The 18,321-nt window shown below is 39.0% G+C and overlaps 1 protein-coding gene across 1 annotated transcript; it reads left to right on the forward strand.

Moving 5' to 3' along the window:
- Positions 1-1,534: 1,534 nt before the first annotated feature.
- PRMT6 (protein arginine methyltransferase 6) lies at positions 1,535-5,541 on the forward strand. The gene is made up of 2 exons (XM_063624383.1): positions 1,535-2,874; positions 5,145-5,541. Exon 1 carries the CDS (start codon positions 1,610-1,612, stop codon positions 2,777-2,779), a length of 1,170 nt encoding a protein of 389 aa, XP_063480453.1. The 5' UTR covers positions 1,535-1,609; the 3' UTR covers positions 2,780-2,874; positions 5,145-5,541.
- Positions 5,542-18,321: the final 12,780 nt, after the last annotated feature.

Below are 18,321 nucleotides of genomic sequence, written 5' to 3' on the forward strand. Positions count from 1 at the left end.
GTCTGAGGTAGACCCAGGCATAGGTATTTTTTAAAAAGATCCTTGGAGAATTCTAATGAGCAACCAGGATGGAGAGTCTTGAGTTAGAAGTAGAGTACAGCTAAGGATGCCACATCAATAAAATCTATTCTTCTAATGAAAGATTAATAGAGAAAATAGGATGAAAGAACTTTGATCCCAGACAACAAATACAGGCCGATTGGTTATAAGGACATAATACAAGATCACAAGAAAATAAAAGTCCATTTTCCTCTGTGTGACTTTTTTTTTAAGGTGGCAGAAAATGGCATTATGCCCACCTTGTTAATAACACGGACACTCATATAAATGCCACACATATTTAAAAATATATTTTATTTCCATCATGGACAACAAAAAGAGAGTAACAGCTGATGGTTGACTACAAGAAAAACAGAAGAGAAAGAGGAGAGTGTCAATATTGCCCAGACAAGGAAACACAGGAAATAATCAATTGCATTGAGAAAGTGATCAAAAGAAATGGATTCCGTTACTTCTGACAGAAAAAAATGTATATATAGAATACACCTAGCAACGAGTTTGCTTGTGTCACATGGCTCTTGAGTCTGCACTTTTCAGGATTTAACTCTTGAGAGAGCCACAGAATTATCAGAGCAGGGCCGAAAGCCAAGTAACTATTCTTCTAAGTAGAACCAGAAACATAATTCTTCCCCAACTGCAATGAAGATTCGCTGGTGGGTGAATGGGCAACTGAAGGCCAAAGAAGTTCTATTACTTGCCCTAAATCACTCAACTAATTAGTGGTCATACTGGAATCAGAACCAAGATTTTGCATTGTTGGGTTTTAATTTTGTTACATTTGCACTCTAACTCCACTGAAAACAGAAAAAAGAAATGCGTAGTGCAATTTCTAAATTGCCACAGCTGGAGCACTTTAAGAGCTACAAGTGTCCGGTTAAGGCGGTAGTGGGTGGATGGTGCCGCCATGTTAATTCGGTGGAATAAAACCAGAGGTGAGTTAGGCCAGGCACGGTGGCTCACGCTTGTAATCCCAACACTTTGGGAGGCCGAGGCGGGCGGATCACCTGAGGTCGGGAGTTCGAGACCAGCCTGACCAACAGGGAGACACCCTGTCTCTACCAAAAATACAAAATTAGCCGGCCATGGTGGCGTGCGCCTGTAATCCCAGCAACTCCGGAGACTGAAGCAGGAGAATCGCTTGAACTCAGGATGCGGAGGTTGCAGTGAACGGAGATCGCGCCATTGCACTCCAGCCTGGGAAACAAGAGCGAAACTCCGTCTCAAAAAAAAAAAAAAAAAAAACAGAGGTGAGTTCAGCAGAAGAAACAAAGGTGGATTATTAGTCTTAAGTGGGCGTGTCTACTTCAGGAACGGAGTGAAAGCAAAAAACTGAGGAGCTAAGGGTGGGAGGGGGAATGAAAGGATCTCAGAATGTGGGCGTCGTGGGTGGGAAAAGGGATGCCAGGACACCAGAAGAGCAATACAAAACCGCTCCCGTGGGCAGGCACGGGAGACCTTCCGCGCCGCCGGCTGGACGACCCCGCAGGAAGTAGGAAGGACGAGCGCGCACTACAAGTCCCAGAAGCCCCAGTTTCCTGGAGCCCGCGCCATGCCGCGCTACGCCCGCCGGGAGCCGGCCAGAGCGGCCAAGATGTCGCAGCCCAAGAAAAGAAAGCTTGAGTCGGGGGGCGGCGGCGAAGGAGGGGAGGGAACTGAAGAGGAAGATGGCGCGGAGCGGGAGGCGGCCCTGGAGCGACCCCGGAGGACTAAGCGGGAGCGGGACCAGCTGTACTACGAGTGCTACTCGGACGTTTCGGTCCACGAGGAGATGATCGCGGACCGCGTCCGCACCGATGCCTACCGCCTGGGTATCCTTCGGAACTGGGCAGCACTGCGAGGCAAGACGGTACTGGACGTGGGCGCGGGCACTGGCATTCTGAGCATCTTCTGTGCCCAGGCCGGGGCCCGGCGCGTGTACGCGGTGGAGGCCAGCGCCATCTGGCAACAGGCCCGGGAGGTGGTGCGGTTCAACGGGCTGGAGGACCGGGTGCACGTCCTGCCGGGACCGGTGGAGACTGTGGAGTTGCCAGAACAGGTGGATGCCATCGTGAGCGAGTGGATGGGCTACGGACTCCTGCACGAGTCCATGCTGAGCTCCGTCCTCCACGCGCGAACCAAGTGGCTGAAGGAGGGCGGTCTTCTCCTGCCGGCCTCCGCCGAGCTCTTCATAGCCCCCATCAGCGACCAGATGCTGGAATGGCGCCTGGGCTTCTGGAGCCAGGTGAAGCAGCACTATGGTGTGGACATGAGCTGCCTGGAGGGCTTCGCCACGCGCTGCCTCATGGCCCACTCGGAGATCGTTGTGCAAGGATTATCCGGCGAGGATGTGCTGGCCCGGCCGCAGCGCTTTGCTCAGCTAGAGCTCTCCCGCGTCGGCTTGGAGCAGGAGCTGGAGGCCGGAGTGGGCGGGCGCTTCCGCTGCAGCTGCTATGGCTCGGCGCCCATGCATGGCTTTGCCATCTGGTTCCAGGTGACCTTCCCTGGAGGGGAGTCGGAGAAACCCCTGGTGCTGTCCACCTCGCCTTTTCACCCGGCCACGCACTGGAAACAGGCGCTTCTCTACCTGAACGAGCCGGTGCAAGTGGAGCAAGACACGGACGTTTCAGGAGAGATCACGCTGCTGCCCTCCCGGGACAACCCCCGTCGCCTGCGCGTGCTGCTACGCTACAAAGTGGGAGACCAGGAGGAGAAGACCAAAGACTTTGCCATGGAGGACTGAGCGTTGCCTTTTCTCCCAGCTACCTCCCAAAGCAGCCTGACCTGCGTGGGAGAGGCGTAGCGAGGTCGGAGGAGAAAGGAAGATCCCACGTGCAAGTAGGGGGAATATCTGTCTCCCTTTTCTCTCATAGCCTCTAGGGAGGGAGAGTGACTTCATTCTCCATTTGAAGAGATTCTTCTGGTGATGTTTACTTAAAAAGTGATTCCCCCTCAACAACGGATACAGCGTGCTTATTATTGGGCATTTAAGCCTCAAAAGCATGTAGTACTAAGCACTTGTATTTCCGTATATTTTGTTTCTTGGGGGAGGGAGGGGGAAGAACACGGATGAAAATGTCAGTTTTTGAAGGGTCCATGCACATCCCTGACACCTCACACCTCACACCTTTATCTAAGTCTGAAGCTGGGGAGAAAGGGTTCATTTAGACTTCATACATTTCCAGTACGACTTTAGTATCTCTCCAGAGCCATATTTTCTCAGTCTGAATTAATTCCCCCTCCCTAGGTGCCTGTAGGCTATGGTACTTCTTCCTCATTGTTTTCTAAGTAAACTTCACTACTGGTAATTAAGGGGAAGGATATGAGGAAGCAGTTTAAATAGCCCTGTTCTCATTACTCTGACCACATACATCATAGGGTGCTAAAGTTGATGAACACATTAATCCGTTAAGTAAAATGGACTTTGTACAGCATACCTAAGAAACTCAGAAGGTGCATTTAGGAGAAAGAGACCTGAAAGACAGAAATAGTATGGATTTTTAAAAATTCTTGTCTCTACTATTACAACCAAAAAACAAATATTTCATGTATGTCCCATAAAAATATTTGTGTAATTCTTATGAAACAGGCTGGTAGAGGAGGTTTCTGAGCCTAGCCCAAGGGCTTATTCATCACCGTGGGTAAATTATTTAAACTCACTTAATTAAGGAAAATATTTTCCCAGCTAGAAAAGTGTGCTCATTCTCATTTAAACTCTCTCATTTGGAGGGATCATGTGAGTTGGCCTACTTACAAGTAGTGAAAGTTCCCTTTTCAGTTTTGTTTTGTTTTGTTTTTTTCTCTTTCACTCAGCCAAATGTGAAAATTGTGAATTTAGGAAAATCACTTGTAATGAAGTGTGAATCTTGTTATCAAATTTGTTTCACTGATGTTTCCCTCCTTATCCTTGTAGCCAATAAAACATTGACAGTCTCACGTTTTATACATGAAGTAAAAAGCCTTGTGTGCTATGAGTTATAATGCGTTTGCCTTTTTAATATTATTAGTTCTTAAGTGTTACAGCCCCTTCAGAATATAACTTCAGGACAATTCAAACTATGCTTAATGTATGATTTTCGAGCTTCTGTATGCTAAGAAAATAGGTGTGAAAAACTGATGTTTTGAAATAGCCTAACATTTATTGTAATTCTGATTTTTCTGCCCTTTTATTCATTGCATATTAAAATATTAGAGTATAAAAACTAATTTGCTAAACTTTGGTTGTATATAACACAAGATCTTCCATCATGGAGAGACATACATGTACAAAATTATCAATTTACAAGATAATTGAGTAGCCAGCAGTACAGTGATAACTGTCACCATTTTGATGCAAAGATAGTGATCATCTCATGTAAATGCTACAGTCACAGCAAGCTAGACTTAAGCTAGAGGGAAAATAGAGCTCCTTATAAGGTGTTCTATGTTTTAAATCAAGCATTTCTTTAGAGTTTTAGTGTGTGATTTTGAGTAGGTTTCTGGTGGTTTGGTTTGTTTTTTAAAAAAACTTGATTTAACAATTCCTTTACTAAGTGATAAATGAGAATATTCTTCCAAATTCTATTTTTTATATATTTGATAAATACTATAGAGTTATCATTATCAGTATAAGCACATAAAGGGAACCTCAGTTAAAACTTGGAGGAACTATAGAAGTAAAGGGTATGTATTCCATAGTTAAAGTAAGCTTCAGGATTTTTATTACTCCTTCCCAAAAGAAAAATGAATTATAAAAATACAGCAACTGAAGCAATTAGTCAAGAGTTAGCATAACATAATGACTACAAAATTGGACTCTGGAGCCAGACAGCCCATAGTAGAACCTAGGCTCCACCACTCTTCGTGACCTTGGGCAAAATATTAAACACCTTTTTTTCCTTCAAAATGGAGGAAATTCCTCTCATATGCAAAATGGAGATAATAATAGTACCTACGTCATAGACGTGAGGATAGAATGAGTTAATACATGTGACTATATAATGTCTGGTATGTAATAAGATCTCAATAAATCCTCAGTGTTGTAGTTAGGGAAAAGTCATAAACCTGGAGCACTTGGATGCATGCAAAACGTGACAGAATAAATATTCAACATTTTGATTTTTTTACAGGTATTCAACAGTATGTGGTTGTACGTGAGGAGCAATGTATGACACTGTACACCAAATGATCCAAAGGGAATTCAAGACCTTTGGAGTGAGGACACCTCCAGAAGGATGAAGGTGTAAGATGTATCAGCATCCAGGCACTATCCAATCTGTCTGTATGGACTGGTACTGACTGCTTGGTGCCACTGGACCACAGGCAGGAACTACCAGGCCCAAAGGAGAGGAAAACATGGTAAAGTTTGACCTGCCTCCCTCAAACAACTTACATTTGCACTGTTAAAGTTTACAAATATTTTCATTAATTCATTGGACCAATGGACATTTTATTGAGTATACAATGTAACAGTCATTGTGATAAGCATTTAGGATACAAACCAATAAAACAGTTTCTTCCTTCAAATGATATGTTCATAAGATAAAATGGTAAGTACAATAAATGATAATGGGCTAAAGACTGGGATGGTCTTGGTGTTAGAAAGGGCAAGTAATTAACTCAATTCACATACCAGGAACAAGAGTTATACAGATACTGAAGGACTTGGCCTAAGGTTACATAGCTAACTCTTGGCTTTTAATTCCTAACTCCAAACAAAAATTCACATGTTTATTATATTAATCTTGGCTTCTTCAATTAAAAACAGAAGTGGGCACGGTGGCTCACGCCTATAATCCCAGCACTTGGGGAGGCCGAGGCGGGCGGATCACCAGGTCAGGAGATCAAGACCATCCTGGCTAACACGGTGAAACCCCGTCTCTACTAAAAATACAAAAAATTAGCCGGGCATGGTGGCGGGCGCCTGTAGTCCCAGCAACTTGGGAGGCTGAGGCAGGAGAATGGCGTGAACCCGGGAGGCGGAGCTTGCAGTGAGCCGAGATAGTACCATTGCACTCCAGCCTGGGTGACAGAGCGAGACTCTGTCTCAAAGAAAAAAAAAAAAAACAGAAGTACGTACCTCCTGAATGAGTGACAACAGCTTTTATTGTTTGATGAATGAAGGAATGGGAAACGTCTTTAGCTTAAGGAAGTCTCATTAAAGATGTATCTCATAGGCCTCAAAGTACCACTTTCAGTGTATAGGATCTCACACTTGTCAACTACTAGGCACTCATTGGCATAAATACCCCCATACCCATTTTCCCAACAGTTAGTCAAATGTGGCACTCTCTGAGGCCCCCAGAAAACTGACTCCTCAAAACAGTAGCAAAGGTAGATGAACTCAGGTGCTTGGCGCTGAGGAGCAGAGGCATCTGATGTGGCTAAAAGTGGCCAGAAGGAGTTAAAAAAAGGTGAGTATGAAGACACCTCCAGCAAACAAAACTGGCTAACGTTTTGCTTATAGCCAGCCCTGTTAGCATCTTCACACTTTGTACCACCCAATGCTGAGGAGAGATGAATCAGTCAATGAGGCCCCCCTCCTCCCATTTGTACATCTTTTTATCCATTCATTTCATGATTTAATAAACACCAACTATAAAACATTCAAGTTCTATGATAAGCAAATTCTACCCTCTAAAAACTAGTATACAGTATGGGCAATAAATTTACCTATATCAGTTCAGTAATTTGCATCCTTAGCCTGGAAAGACTGTCAGGGCCAAGGGAAAAGTTCTCTGTGGCCCTCTGAAGTTTCTCTGAGAAGTCAACTCACAAATGCAAATTAATTGGAGAAAAGGCATACAAATTTATATAATGTGTACACATGGGAGCCCTCAGAAGACCCAAAGAGACAGGAGAAAGTGTCCATTTTTATGCTGAAGTTCAATAAAATATGGATAACTATGTAGAAATACGATTGCACAAAAAGGGTATGATCTCATGCTAACAGACTGAGCAGGGGATCCCAGCAGGGCCTGTCTGTCTAGATTCTTGGCCTCTGTGAGCATGCATTCCTTCCTTCTTGGTGTGAGGCAACACCATCTCTGGAATGAGGGTCTTATAACCCATAGTCAAAGAAGGTAGGTCACAGAATTTCTTTGAGTAGTTTTTTATAGAAAGGCAGAGGGAAAGTGAGTAATGATTTTAGGTTTTATGACTGGCTTTGGGGAAAGGGGGTTCTGGTGTCTACGACCTGCCTTGGGGAAAAGCAATTCTAGTTTCTATGGCTAGCCTAAGGGGAGCATTGGACTGAGAAACAGGAGGGCAAGAGAAGATCAGAGAAACACTTTTGCTTCCAAGTTCTTCATTTTGGGGTATTTTCTGAGTCCCAACATGATTCCGACTAAATCTGTTGAAGCAAGGTTGAGAAGAGCCAGCCCACTTATCCTTAGTGCAAAAAACTCCCAAGTGCAAAAATATTACTTATCATATAGATCATGAAATCCTCAGAGAAAAAGTCTCTTGTTATTAGTTCCAAAAGTAAGACTATGTCCTCTGAATAACTGGTTTGTTTCAGCTAATGAACACAGTATATTGCATAGATGACCCTTCTCACATTGGCTACTAGAGAGCTGAGCCAAATTTATGCTTCGCTGTGCTTTTTTTTACTTTACATCTGGCTCCACTTCTATACTCCAATTTTTTTTCTTGCTTTATCTTCTGTCATTTATAATAAATATTACGTATTTTGTTGGAACGTGTGTAACCTTATTCTCTTCTAAATTTTTTGGCATGAAAATATCTTCCTACTTTTTGGAATACCTGCAGAAGCTCTGAGGATAAGGAGGCCAGGAGACTCTGATATATGTCCCCATTATTTCCTACAAAAGGTGGTGTCTCATCACATTGTTCATATCGATGGATAACTGATGTGATCTCATCCTTTTAGCCAAATTTATAGCATTTTACATTTTATAGAATCAAGAGTATGTGAAAAATCTGAGACATAAAGACAATTTGTGGAAACTAAATGTTCTGCAGGACTTTCTAAGCCTAGAACAGGCCCTGATTAAAATCTTAAACATAACAGTAAGGAGAGTTACAGACTTCCAAACCTTTTCCAAAATGTGTCAAAACAATTTAAGTGATAGGGAAGAAGATGATATAAGGAGACTACTTCTCAAAATATTATACATGCTCATAGGAAAAGACATTTGAAACAAAGAATCTTGGACCTGATTAAAATTAAGAGAATTTTAGTAAAATTTAAGACATGACCAGTGACATCGGAACTGTACTCATTTGGAACCTTTGGTAATTAAGTTTATCGTTATTGATAATAACTGTAGGGGAAGGCACGTGATTTTAGTTGACTGAGTAAACCCTTATAACAGACACTTAAAATGCAGGGAGATGAGAGAAAGAAAAAAAGTTCCTTTGTCTCTCTAGGCTGCCTCCTGCAAGAAAGGAAGGACAAAAAGAAGAGGTAGGATGGAAGGATATTTTCCCCACACTTTTTAAAATACTTTACAAACACTCCTATAATCATGTGATATATGTTCCTGAAAAACCCCCAAAATTCTGCAAAATTATTCAATAAAAATAACAAGCTTAAGGGAAAAATGGGTTTGGTGAACCATCAAAACATATGTAACTTTGTAACCAACAGTCTAACAAGTGTGCAGAGTGGCTCAGGCCTGAAATCTCAGCACTTTGGGAGGTCGAGACTGGATAATTGCTTGAGCCCAGGAGTTCAAGACCAGCCTGGGCAACACAGAGACACCCTATTTCTACAAAAAATAAAATATAAAATTAGCTAGACATGGTGGTGCATGCCTGTGGTCCCAGCTACTTGGAAGGCTGAGATGGAAGGACAGCTTGGGACCAGGAGATTGAGATTGCCGCGACCCTTGATCGGGCCAATGTATTCCAGTCTGGGCGACAGAGCAAGACCTTGTCCCAAAAAAATACTAACAAAATAATAGCAATTTTAATAAAACTAGTTAAGAAATATAAATTTGTAATAAAGAAACCCTGCAGTAAATATAAATAAAAATAGCTTGATGGAAGGAAATAAGGAAGACTTATACAAAGTAAAATTCACAAAGACAGAGAGAAGGCTTAATAAACATCTCTAAGACAGAATGAGCCAATAGGAAGAAGTAGGTTGCTGCATTCAATTGCATCAATATATTTTGTGTTCAGTGACTGTTACCTGGTGGTGTTAATGCTACATTCTATACTGATGTCGTTCTACTTGCCAATTGACTTCATTGATTTTACGGAAACACGCATTGTAACGAAACATTCTGTTCTTTGTGAAATTTCTAGAAATTAAAGTAATTCAGAATTCCATTTGGGTTTAAAAATCTTTTCAGTGAAAATTTTCTGGAAGGGAAGGGAAGGTTATAACCACACTTTAGTATGAATTAATTTTGTTATTTTAGTCAACAGGAAAGTTAATAGGAAGGGAGAATACAAATTCTGACCTGTGTAGAATGAAAGGAAAATAGTTATGTACAGTTACCTGCATTCAAAAAGTAGTTTGATAGAGGGCATCGGGGACAATAGCTGTTTTTCCACAGTCACAGGGTAACATAAAAACATCTTGGGGCCAAAAAAAAGCCTAAAGTGAGTGAGAGAAGCATATAAATGATGAGTAGGATCCCTATGCATACTTTCTGCCTACATCACAATTTCCTCAGGTAATTTTCTTCTTCCTTAAATCATGGGCTTATAACAGTATTTTGATTGACATAACTGTTGCTTATTTTGATATTTGACATTGTGCTTAACCTCACTTTTCAGCTTAATTTCTAAATCTATACAAGGACTTTTCTATGTAAGAACTACTTAATCCTCTCAAATTTGTGAAGAAAACTTTCCACTCCCCATTATTGCAAGCTGTGTGCAGTTTAGTAGGTGGTGTGGAGTGGTGTGACTATTAGGCTTTCTTTTTAACACTTGCAACTTTGCTTTTGGTAAAATTATTATGTTATATATTATATATTAATTACATATATTAATATAATTAAAGGTAATATGTTTATTATATTATAAAATTTTTCTAAGAGCAAACTGTAGAGTTTTGACTTTAAGTTATATAGGATGGTGAAAGGATTCCAGTCCACAAATGGTTAAAACATTTATTTTATCTATTCATTGGCATCAAACTTTTTACCAGGAATCTTTATTAAAAGGGCAAACTGCTTATTTTAATATGAACTTCTCACTCTACCATCATTTATCATCTGGTGAAATTATAAAAATAAAAAATATTTAAATGCTTTAGAATGAACAGTAAAAGAATTAAAAAGAGAGTATTTGGAAAATCTACAGATTAAATATCTAGTCACTGAATAATTAAGAATTTACTCTAGGCAAAATAATTAGAGGAAAACAAAGAGAGAATGACAACAATTACAAGAGGATTTTAATATAAAATGAAAATATAAATCACCAGGAAATGTGTTGTTTGTAAAAATAAAATTAAATATTAGTTAGCTTTGCTTTAAACCCCAACCAAAGATACTTCATAGAGCCAAGGCATTATTATAAGATAGGTTTACATATAAATTAATACCTTGGCACTGGGTCAAAGAAAAATATTATAGTAAAGTTTCAGAATGGTAAATCCATATACAGATAGGAGATAAAATGATTGAGTTACTATAAACAAAGTTCTAAAAATTAAAACCAGACATAGCGGATGTGGTCATTGCACTATCCCCATAAACAGTAATGTTATTTAAAACATTAAAATGATATATTATTCAGTGCTAACATATGTGATATGGCTGTTAATGGGTTATAATTTTTCATTTTTTTGTTCACTATATCTGATTTATTTTATACCAAATAATAGTGCATTCGCTGGGATATGTTGTGAAAAAAGCATATGGTGAAACTTAACACCAAACAATATTCTAATGCAGCCACTACTACTCAGCATGTAGAATATTTTTATGCAATAATGGTATATTAATCAAACCCTGCAAAGTTCCATTAAAATCAACAGTGTATTAACTTTATTTACTTCACATGAGTTATACATAATAAAATAATGTTCTATAAAGAGTGATTTTCATTCTAAGGAAGACTCCAAATCTATTATAAATTTCCATTTAAAGGAAATGCCTCCTTTTGTCAGACAGGCCTCAACCTACCTAGAGAGAAGCAGTCATGATACTTGTATAAAGAGTCTTTTTTAATATTTTTAATCATTATTGAGTGCCTAACGTGTTAGATAAATTTTAAGCACATTAGCTTATTTACTCTTCGAAATAGCTCCATGAAGTAGTTCTATTATCAATCCTATCTTATAGATGAGAAAACAAAGGCATGAAGGAATTTGGTGACTTGTCCAAGGCCATGGTGTAAGTAAATGACCTAACCACGATACCTGGGCTCTCAAGAATTAAAGTGACATCTGTAGGCATTTAAAGCCAACTGGTCATTGTCTTAGGTCAGAATCTCCAGGAGCCAACCTTGAGATAAGGATACATGTAAAAGTGTTATCAAAAAGTGTTCGTAGAAAATGACAGAAGGGTAGTTGGCAAATGAGACTAGGTGTGGGAAGCCAGGCTAGAGTGTGATATCGAGCAAATTCCCAAGAAATGTTCAGTCTCACAGAGATACTCTGGCTACAGGATGGATCATGCCTCAGAATGTATCCAGTGAAGAAGCAAAAAATCAGGAACATTCCTACATTCTCACCTGCCAGTCATTCGTTAATGACTGCCCCAGGGGAGACATAAGTTTCCTGGCTCTCTACATGAATGTGCATTGCAGGTTCCACAGGCTAAGGACGGTCACCCAACAAAGGGTTGCCAGTGCAATGCTGAGGGTTGAGATGAAAGCACTGGGGGAGCAGATATGGGAAAAAAAAGAAAGAAAAAAGCAAAGAATATAAGGCAATGTAATTGGAACACTGATAGGATATGGCTATAGCGGTAAATGTCCTTTTTAAGACTCCTTTACATTCTAAAATAGTTATAGACACATTCGTTTTATGTCCCTCTTTCATTAGGTTTTTGAAGCTGCATTAATAAAGTGCGAATGAAACAAATTGTTTGAAAGGAAAAAGTTAATAATTCCCTATTTCCACAGTTCAGTATATCTTTCCACTACATAAAATTACATACAAATATTTATATAATTTTTTACAAATATGTAAACATATAATTCGTGTTACTCTGGAAATTGTTTCTTTTTTCAGCTTAACTCTGCACATACTAAGTATCCCAAGAAGTCAATATATGTACAAATAACTTATTATTGATAATAGCAATATGAAATTTGTGGTATGCAAATTTATTGTTTTGTGTACTGATATTTCTGTATCTTTAGGCTAGACTCCCTTAAGTATTTGCTTATTTTTAATTTTAGTAAATCCTGGCAGATTGTTTTCTGAAAGGGTCATATAATTCACATTCCTAACAAGGATATAAGAGAAAGCCTGTTTTGTGATACACCCACTCATCAGGAAATTATTAATCTTATTTATGTTAATCTTGTGGGCAAAAAAAATAGCTTCTTGTTTTAGTTTTTACTACCCTAACTCCTGGTGGGTTGAGCATCTTTCTTTATATTCATTGTCCATTTATATTTCCTTTTCTGTGAATATATTACTTGCTTTACCCATTTTTCTATTGGATGTTATGGCTATTAGGGGCTCTTTGTTTATTAGGCATAGTCTATCATGTGCTGTCATGCTTTCATTTGATTTTTTTTTACTTCATTAATATTTGGTCATTCAGAACTTTTTTATTTTTATTACTCTAATCTATTAATCTTGTTTGTTATTGCTTATCAGTTTCTTTTCTAATTAAAAAGCCTTCTCCTAATCCAAAGGTGAGGGACATATTCCCAAATTGTCATCCATTTTCATTAATTAATTTTAATTCGGATACTTAATCCCTATGAAATTTATGAATTTTTTTAAACAACTTGAGGTAAAGATTCTTTTCAATGCAAGACCATAAAATCCATGTAATAAATGCTACTAGATTTCACTTTTAGCGTAAGTTGAATCAACGATTTTCACACATACCTCAGCATTTCAGAAATATAAGAAAGTATAATTTTAATAATAGGTAAGATGGGAGAAAGAGAGAAAGCTACGTATAAAATATATATGGAAAACAGCAATAGGTAGATTTTCATGGTAAAAGAAAGAAGTAAAAAAGTCCTAAGTTGGAAAAGAAAATGCAAGAGGAGTAGAGAATGTTGGAGGGGATCGAAACAACAGTGGCAGACTACAGCATAAGTAATGTTCTCTCTAAATGTTAGGGGTTTGGAAAATCAACAGATGTTCAGAAGATAGATACAGGAGATGAGACAAAATGTCTGAGCTAAAGCAGAACAAACAAAATTTATCATTAATGCTTGCGATTCAAAAAAATATTATTTATTTTAAAATTATTTTGGAAAGACAGTCTACTACATTGCCCAGGCTGGTCTCAAATTCTTGAGCTCAAGCAATCCTCCTGCCTCAGTGTCCCAAAGTGTTTGGCACCCAACCAGAAAAAGTATTGTTTCATATCAGTTTTCTGCCCAAGCCAACTTTGATGCAATCTTTGTAATGATGAATAAATATTATTTCTAACATAGTCTGACATTTGCTCTTCTCTTAAAGGATTTATTTTTTCTTAATAATATTTGTCTTTTTATTCTTTATTATTAATATTAATAAATATTTATTTTAAAGCTTACAGCCTGGGCACAGCGGCTCACACCTGTAATCCCAGCACAGTGGGAGGCCAAGGTGGGCACATCATTTGATGCCAGGAGTTCGAACCAGCCTGGCCAACATGGTGAAACCCTGCCTCTATTAAAAATACAAAAATTGGCCAGGCGCGATGGCTCACGCTTGTAATCCCAGCACTTTGGGAGGCCAAGGCGGGCAGTTCACGAGGTCAAGATATCGAGACCATCCTCGCCAACATGGTGAAAACCTGTCTCTACCAAAAATACAAAAATTACCTGGGCCTGATGGCACGCACCTGTAGTCCCAGTTACTTGGTAAGCCGAGGCAGGAGAATCGCTTGAACCCAGGGGCGGAGGTTGCAGTGAGCCGAGATCATGCCACTGCACTCCAGCCTGGCGACAAAGCGGGACTCCGTCTCGAAAAATAAATAAATAAATAAACAAACAAACAAACAGTTGTGTATGGTGGTATGCGCCTGTAATCCCAGCTACTCAGGAGGCTGAAGTATGAGAATTGCTTGAACCCGGAAGGCAGAGGTTGTAGTGAGCCGGGATTGAGCCACTCCAGCCTAGGCGACAGAGCGAGATTCTTCTCAAAATAATAGTAATAATAATAATAATAAAGAAGAAGCAGGAGGAGGGGAGGAGGAGGAAGAGGAAGAGGAGGAGGAAAGGAGGAAGGAGGAAGGAGGAAGGAAGAAACCTACCCAACAGAGTTCGCTTCACATTCAACTAATGTACTCTGTTAGTCAAATATACACATAAGGCCGGGTGCAGTGGCTCTTCCCCGTAATCCCAGCACTTTGGGAGGCCGAGGCGAACGGATCATGAGGTCAGGAGATCGAGACCATCCTGGCTAACACAGTGAAACTCCGTCTCTACTAAAACTACACAAAAATTAGCTGGGCGCGGTGGCGGGCGCCTGTAGTCCCAACTACTCGGGAGGCTGAGGCAGGAGAATGGCGTGAACCCGGGAGGCAGAGCTTTCAGTGAGCTGAGATTGCACCACTGCACTCCAGCCTGGGCGACAGAGCGAGACTCTGTCTCAAAATAAATAAATAAATAAAAATAAATATATATACACACACACACACACATAAACATGCACACACACTTTGTAGAAATTCTGGAAACGAACCCATAAAGCAACATCTGTTGGGCAAATGTGGCTCAATTCCTGAAAAAATATGGTGCTATCATCTCAAAAATTGTGATGCAATTCCCTGGCTCCTTTCCTTTGCTCATGCTGCCATGCCTATCTAGAGAGCTCATCTGCTCCCTTTCTCTTTCCATATTCGACCTTCAAGATCCTGCTTAAATGCCACCTCTCATACTAAGTATTTCCTCATCTCTCCATGGAAAGCAATCTGCTCTACTCTTTTGGGTCTTGCCTGTGTCTGCTTTGGTTTTGTTTTATTGTCCTTTAAGGGCAGGGCACATTTCTTATTCATCTTTGTGTCCCCCATTTTGCCTAGGATTTAGTACTTAATTGTTTCCATTATATAACATTTTCTGGGTTTCTTCAGATTCCTCAGGAGGGAAAGTGTTTTTATGCTTTAAGGCTGATTTCCTGGCCTAACCAATTTTACAAAAGGCCTTAGGTGAACTTAAATTAGGTGAAAATCCATTTAATAAATTCCATTACTAACAGGAAATCAGAATATTGTATCCCAAGCTGAAGATGGCATATTTTTAATTGAATACTAACTTTGACAGCCTAGGCAACAAAGCAAGACCCCACCTCTACAAATTTTTTTTTTTAATTAGCTGGGTGTGGTGGTATGCACCTGTGGTCACAGCTGCTTAGGAGACTGAGATGGGAGGATTGCTTAAGCCCAGGAGGTCAAGGCTGCAGTGAGCTGTGATTTTGCCACTGAGTTCCAGCCTGGGCGACAGACGAAGACCCTGTCTCAAGCAAAATAAAGTAAAATAACTTTGAGACTAAATTCTGCTTGGCACAATAATAAAAATATCTATTTATAAAACAAAATTGAACAAGTTATTGTTCCTCAGAAGAACCTTAACCAATTTACAGCAAGTTTTATCAGGAAGAAATTCATTCCAAACTGCAATACATATGCCAACTTCTGGCATAATGTGTTAGAATTGCTTCAATGTAATGTTTGTGTTCCACCATATCTAATCTACACATATGAAATATAGCAGTATTATAGAGTGTAATTTTTCCAAAAACTTTAAAGTAAAAAGTGCTTTTAATTAAACCTTTATCTTAATATATTACTAAAAGTCACTTTATTTCAGAACAATTCGGCAATATTTTAAGTAGACCTTGACAAAAATGCACTAAATCTATTTTTTAAAATGTTTTATTACTTGCAAGTTTCTGCCTGATGTGATTTTAAAATAGCCAAGTTATAAGTCCCTGAAAATTGGAGTTTATAATGGAAATACTGACAGACCCTTAACTTCTAGGAGAGCGAGTGTGCTGTCATAATCACATTTACTGTTGCTGCCTCAGTCAGTGTAGCAACATGACTAGGGTGCTAGATATGGTATTTCAAATATGAAACTGGTTGAAAACTTGCTGAAATACTTTTCTATGTTTCTAAATTTTTAGAAAACTTGAATCTTGTTTTGGAAACTCCTTTTCTCTCCAGTTATTGCAATGAACAAGTATGAAGCCCTTTTCTTCTTTCTACAATATCTCAGTTGTCTCCTCTCAGTTGTCTCTTCCTCCTCCATGGCTGGTTTTTCCACAAAGCTTTTTTATCTCAATATACAGCACCCTGATACCTACCTCTTCGTTCAAGCCAGAAAACTAGATGTCAGTCTTAATTCCTAACATTACTTCTTCCCCCACATCTAATCTGTTGTAAACACTGAGGGGTTTACTGCCAAAATATATTTTGAAACCAGCTAATCTTCTTTGTCATCACTACCATCATCTTGGTGTGTGTCACCATATCCTCTGATCAAGACAATCACAATAGCTTCCTAGATTCCTTACTATCTTCCCAGTGGACCTAAAATAAAATCCAGACTTCATATCGTGATCTACAAGATCTTACCCTCTCGGGCCTCATCTACACTTCACCTCCCCCAAAATCTCATCCACTTCTCTGCCCTGCATAGGGCACTGAAGTCACATTGGCTTTCTGGTAGTGCCCAGAATATGCCAAGCTCTCTGGGCTCTGTATGTTCTTCATTTAGAACACTTTTACCATATTAATCTTCGTCATTCTTTATGCCTAAGTTTAACTGTCATTTCCACAGAGATATAGCCCTAATCACTCAAGTGTACATGCCCCCTCCATGATTATGCTTTCTCAAAATAGCCTCTTTAATTCATGTCATTTCACATAATATGTAATTATTTCATTGGTTTTTTTCTTTCCTACAAAAATTTAAAATTCATAAGACAGAAACCATATTTTCTTTTTTCTTTGCCATGCATTTCTTTTGTTTAGCAAAGTATTAAAAATATTGGCTGATTATAAGGATAATTGGATGAAACAATGAATAATAGCTAATATTTATTGAGCGTTTTCTATGTGCCAAAAACCATTGTATGTGCTTTAGAGTGCACATATAGTGCATATTTAATCTTTGTAATAATCTATAGATAGATAGTATGTAAAATAATAGACTCCCCTCTTTAGCCCTAGATAAGCATTTTCCCCTAAGAACTGACATCACTTAATACCCTAGGGCCCCCAAAAGTAGCTGCTTTGCTCCAGCCAGAACAATTTTTATTTTTATTTTTCCCATCCTCTCCCAAACCATGAGCAGATGATATCCCAATATCTGAAAGCTCAGAACTACCTGACCTCAAATTCATCTCTGCCAGCACAAACGAGACAAACAATGTCTGGTGCTGGCCTGAGATTCTCCACCACTATCTTCAGGGTTTAGGACTTGGGGTTGTGTGCCAGTAATGAAGAGTTCGTGTGCTTGAATTCTGTTTTGAGCATTGTAAACCTGTAGGAGTATCTTTCAATTCTGGTGCCCAAAGAAGAGAACCATAGTATTATCATGGAAAGGACATATGTCTCAATCTATTCCTTTTGGATGGAGTGAGAAGCATGAAATAGTTAACTTAGGAAAAAAATAACTTTACTGGGAAAGCATAATATGATTGTTAAAATACAATCAATTAGGTTGCAGTTTTTCAGGAAACATTTTGATTATTTCTATTAGATTCACAGAAGTAACCTGGGCCTTGATTTAATCCAGGATATAACTTGATCCAAGAGTATTAGTAAAGTATCCCCTAAAGAATGAAAAGAATAATTTCTAGAAGTGGTTAATATCAACTACAGGTTGATTTTCTACTAATTTTGTTTTAATAGGATAACATCTGATTGTATCTCTAAATTCTCAATGTTCTCTACTATGATTGCCTGTGCCCCATTAATAACAACATTAATATTTTGCTTCTGAATAATGCAAAGCTCTTTCACAGATTAAAAACAATTATTCTTACAACTTTTCCTTTAGAAGAGACAAAGTTTACTAGCATTCCTGTTTTCCTGAAAAAGGGATTAAAACACAGACATTAAAAACACTGTCCCCAAATCTATCAGATTTATTTGACTTACAGTTTAATTCTTATACTATAAAATTTGTATGTGTAAACATGAATATGTAAATTAAATGGGACATTTAGGAGATTATTAATAGGAGATTCCAATTCCT

The sequence above is a fragment of the Symphalangus syndactylus genome, chromosome 12 (assembly GCF_028878055.3).
Source record: "Symphalangus syndactylus isolate Jambi chromosome 12, NHGRI_mSymSyn1-v2.1_pri, whole genome shotgun sequence".
Classification (NCBI taxonomy): Eukaryota; Metazoa; Chordata; class Mammalia; order Primates; family Hylobatidae; genus Symphalangus; species Symphalangus syndactylus.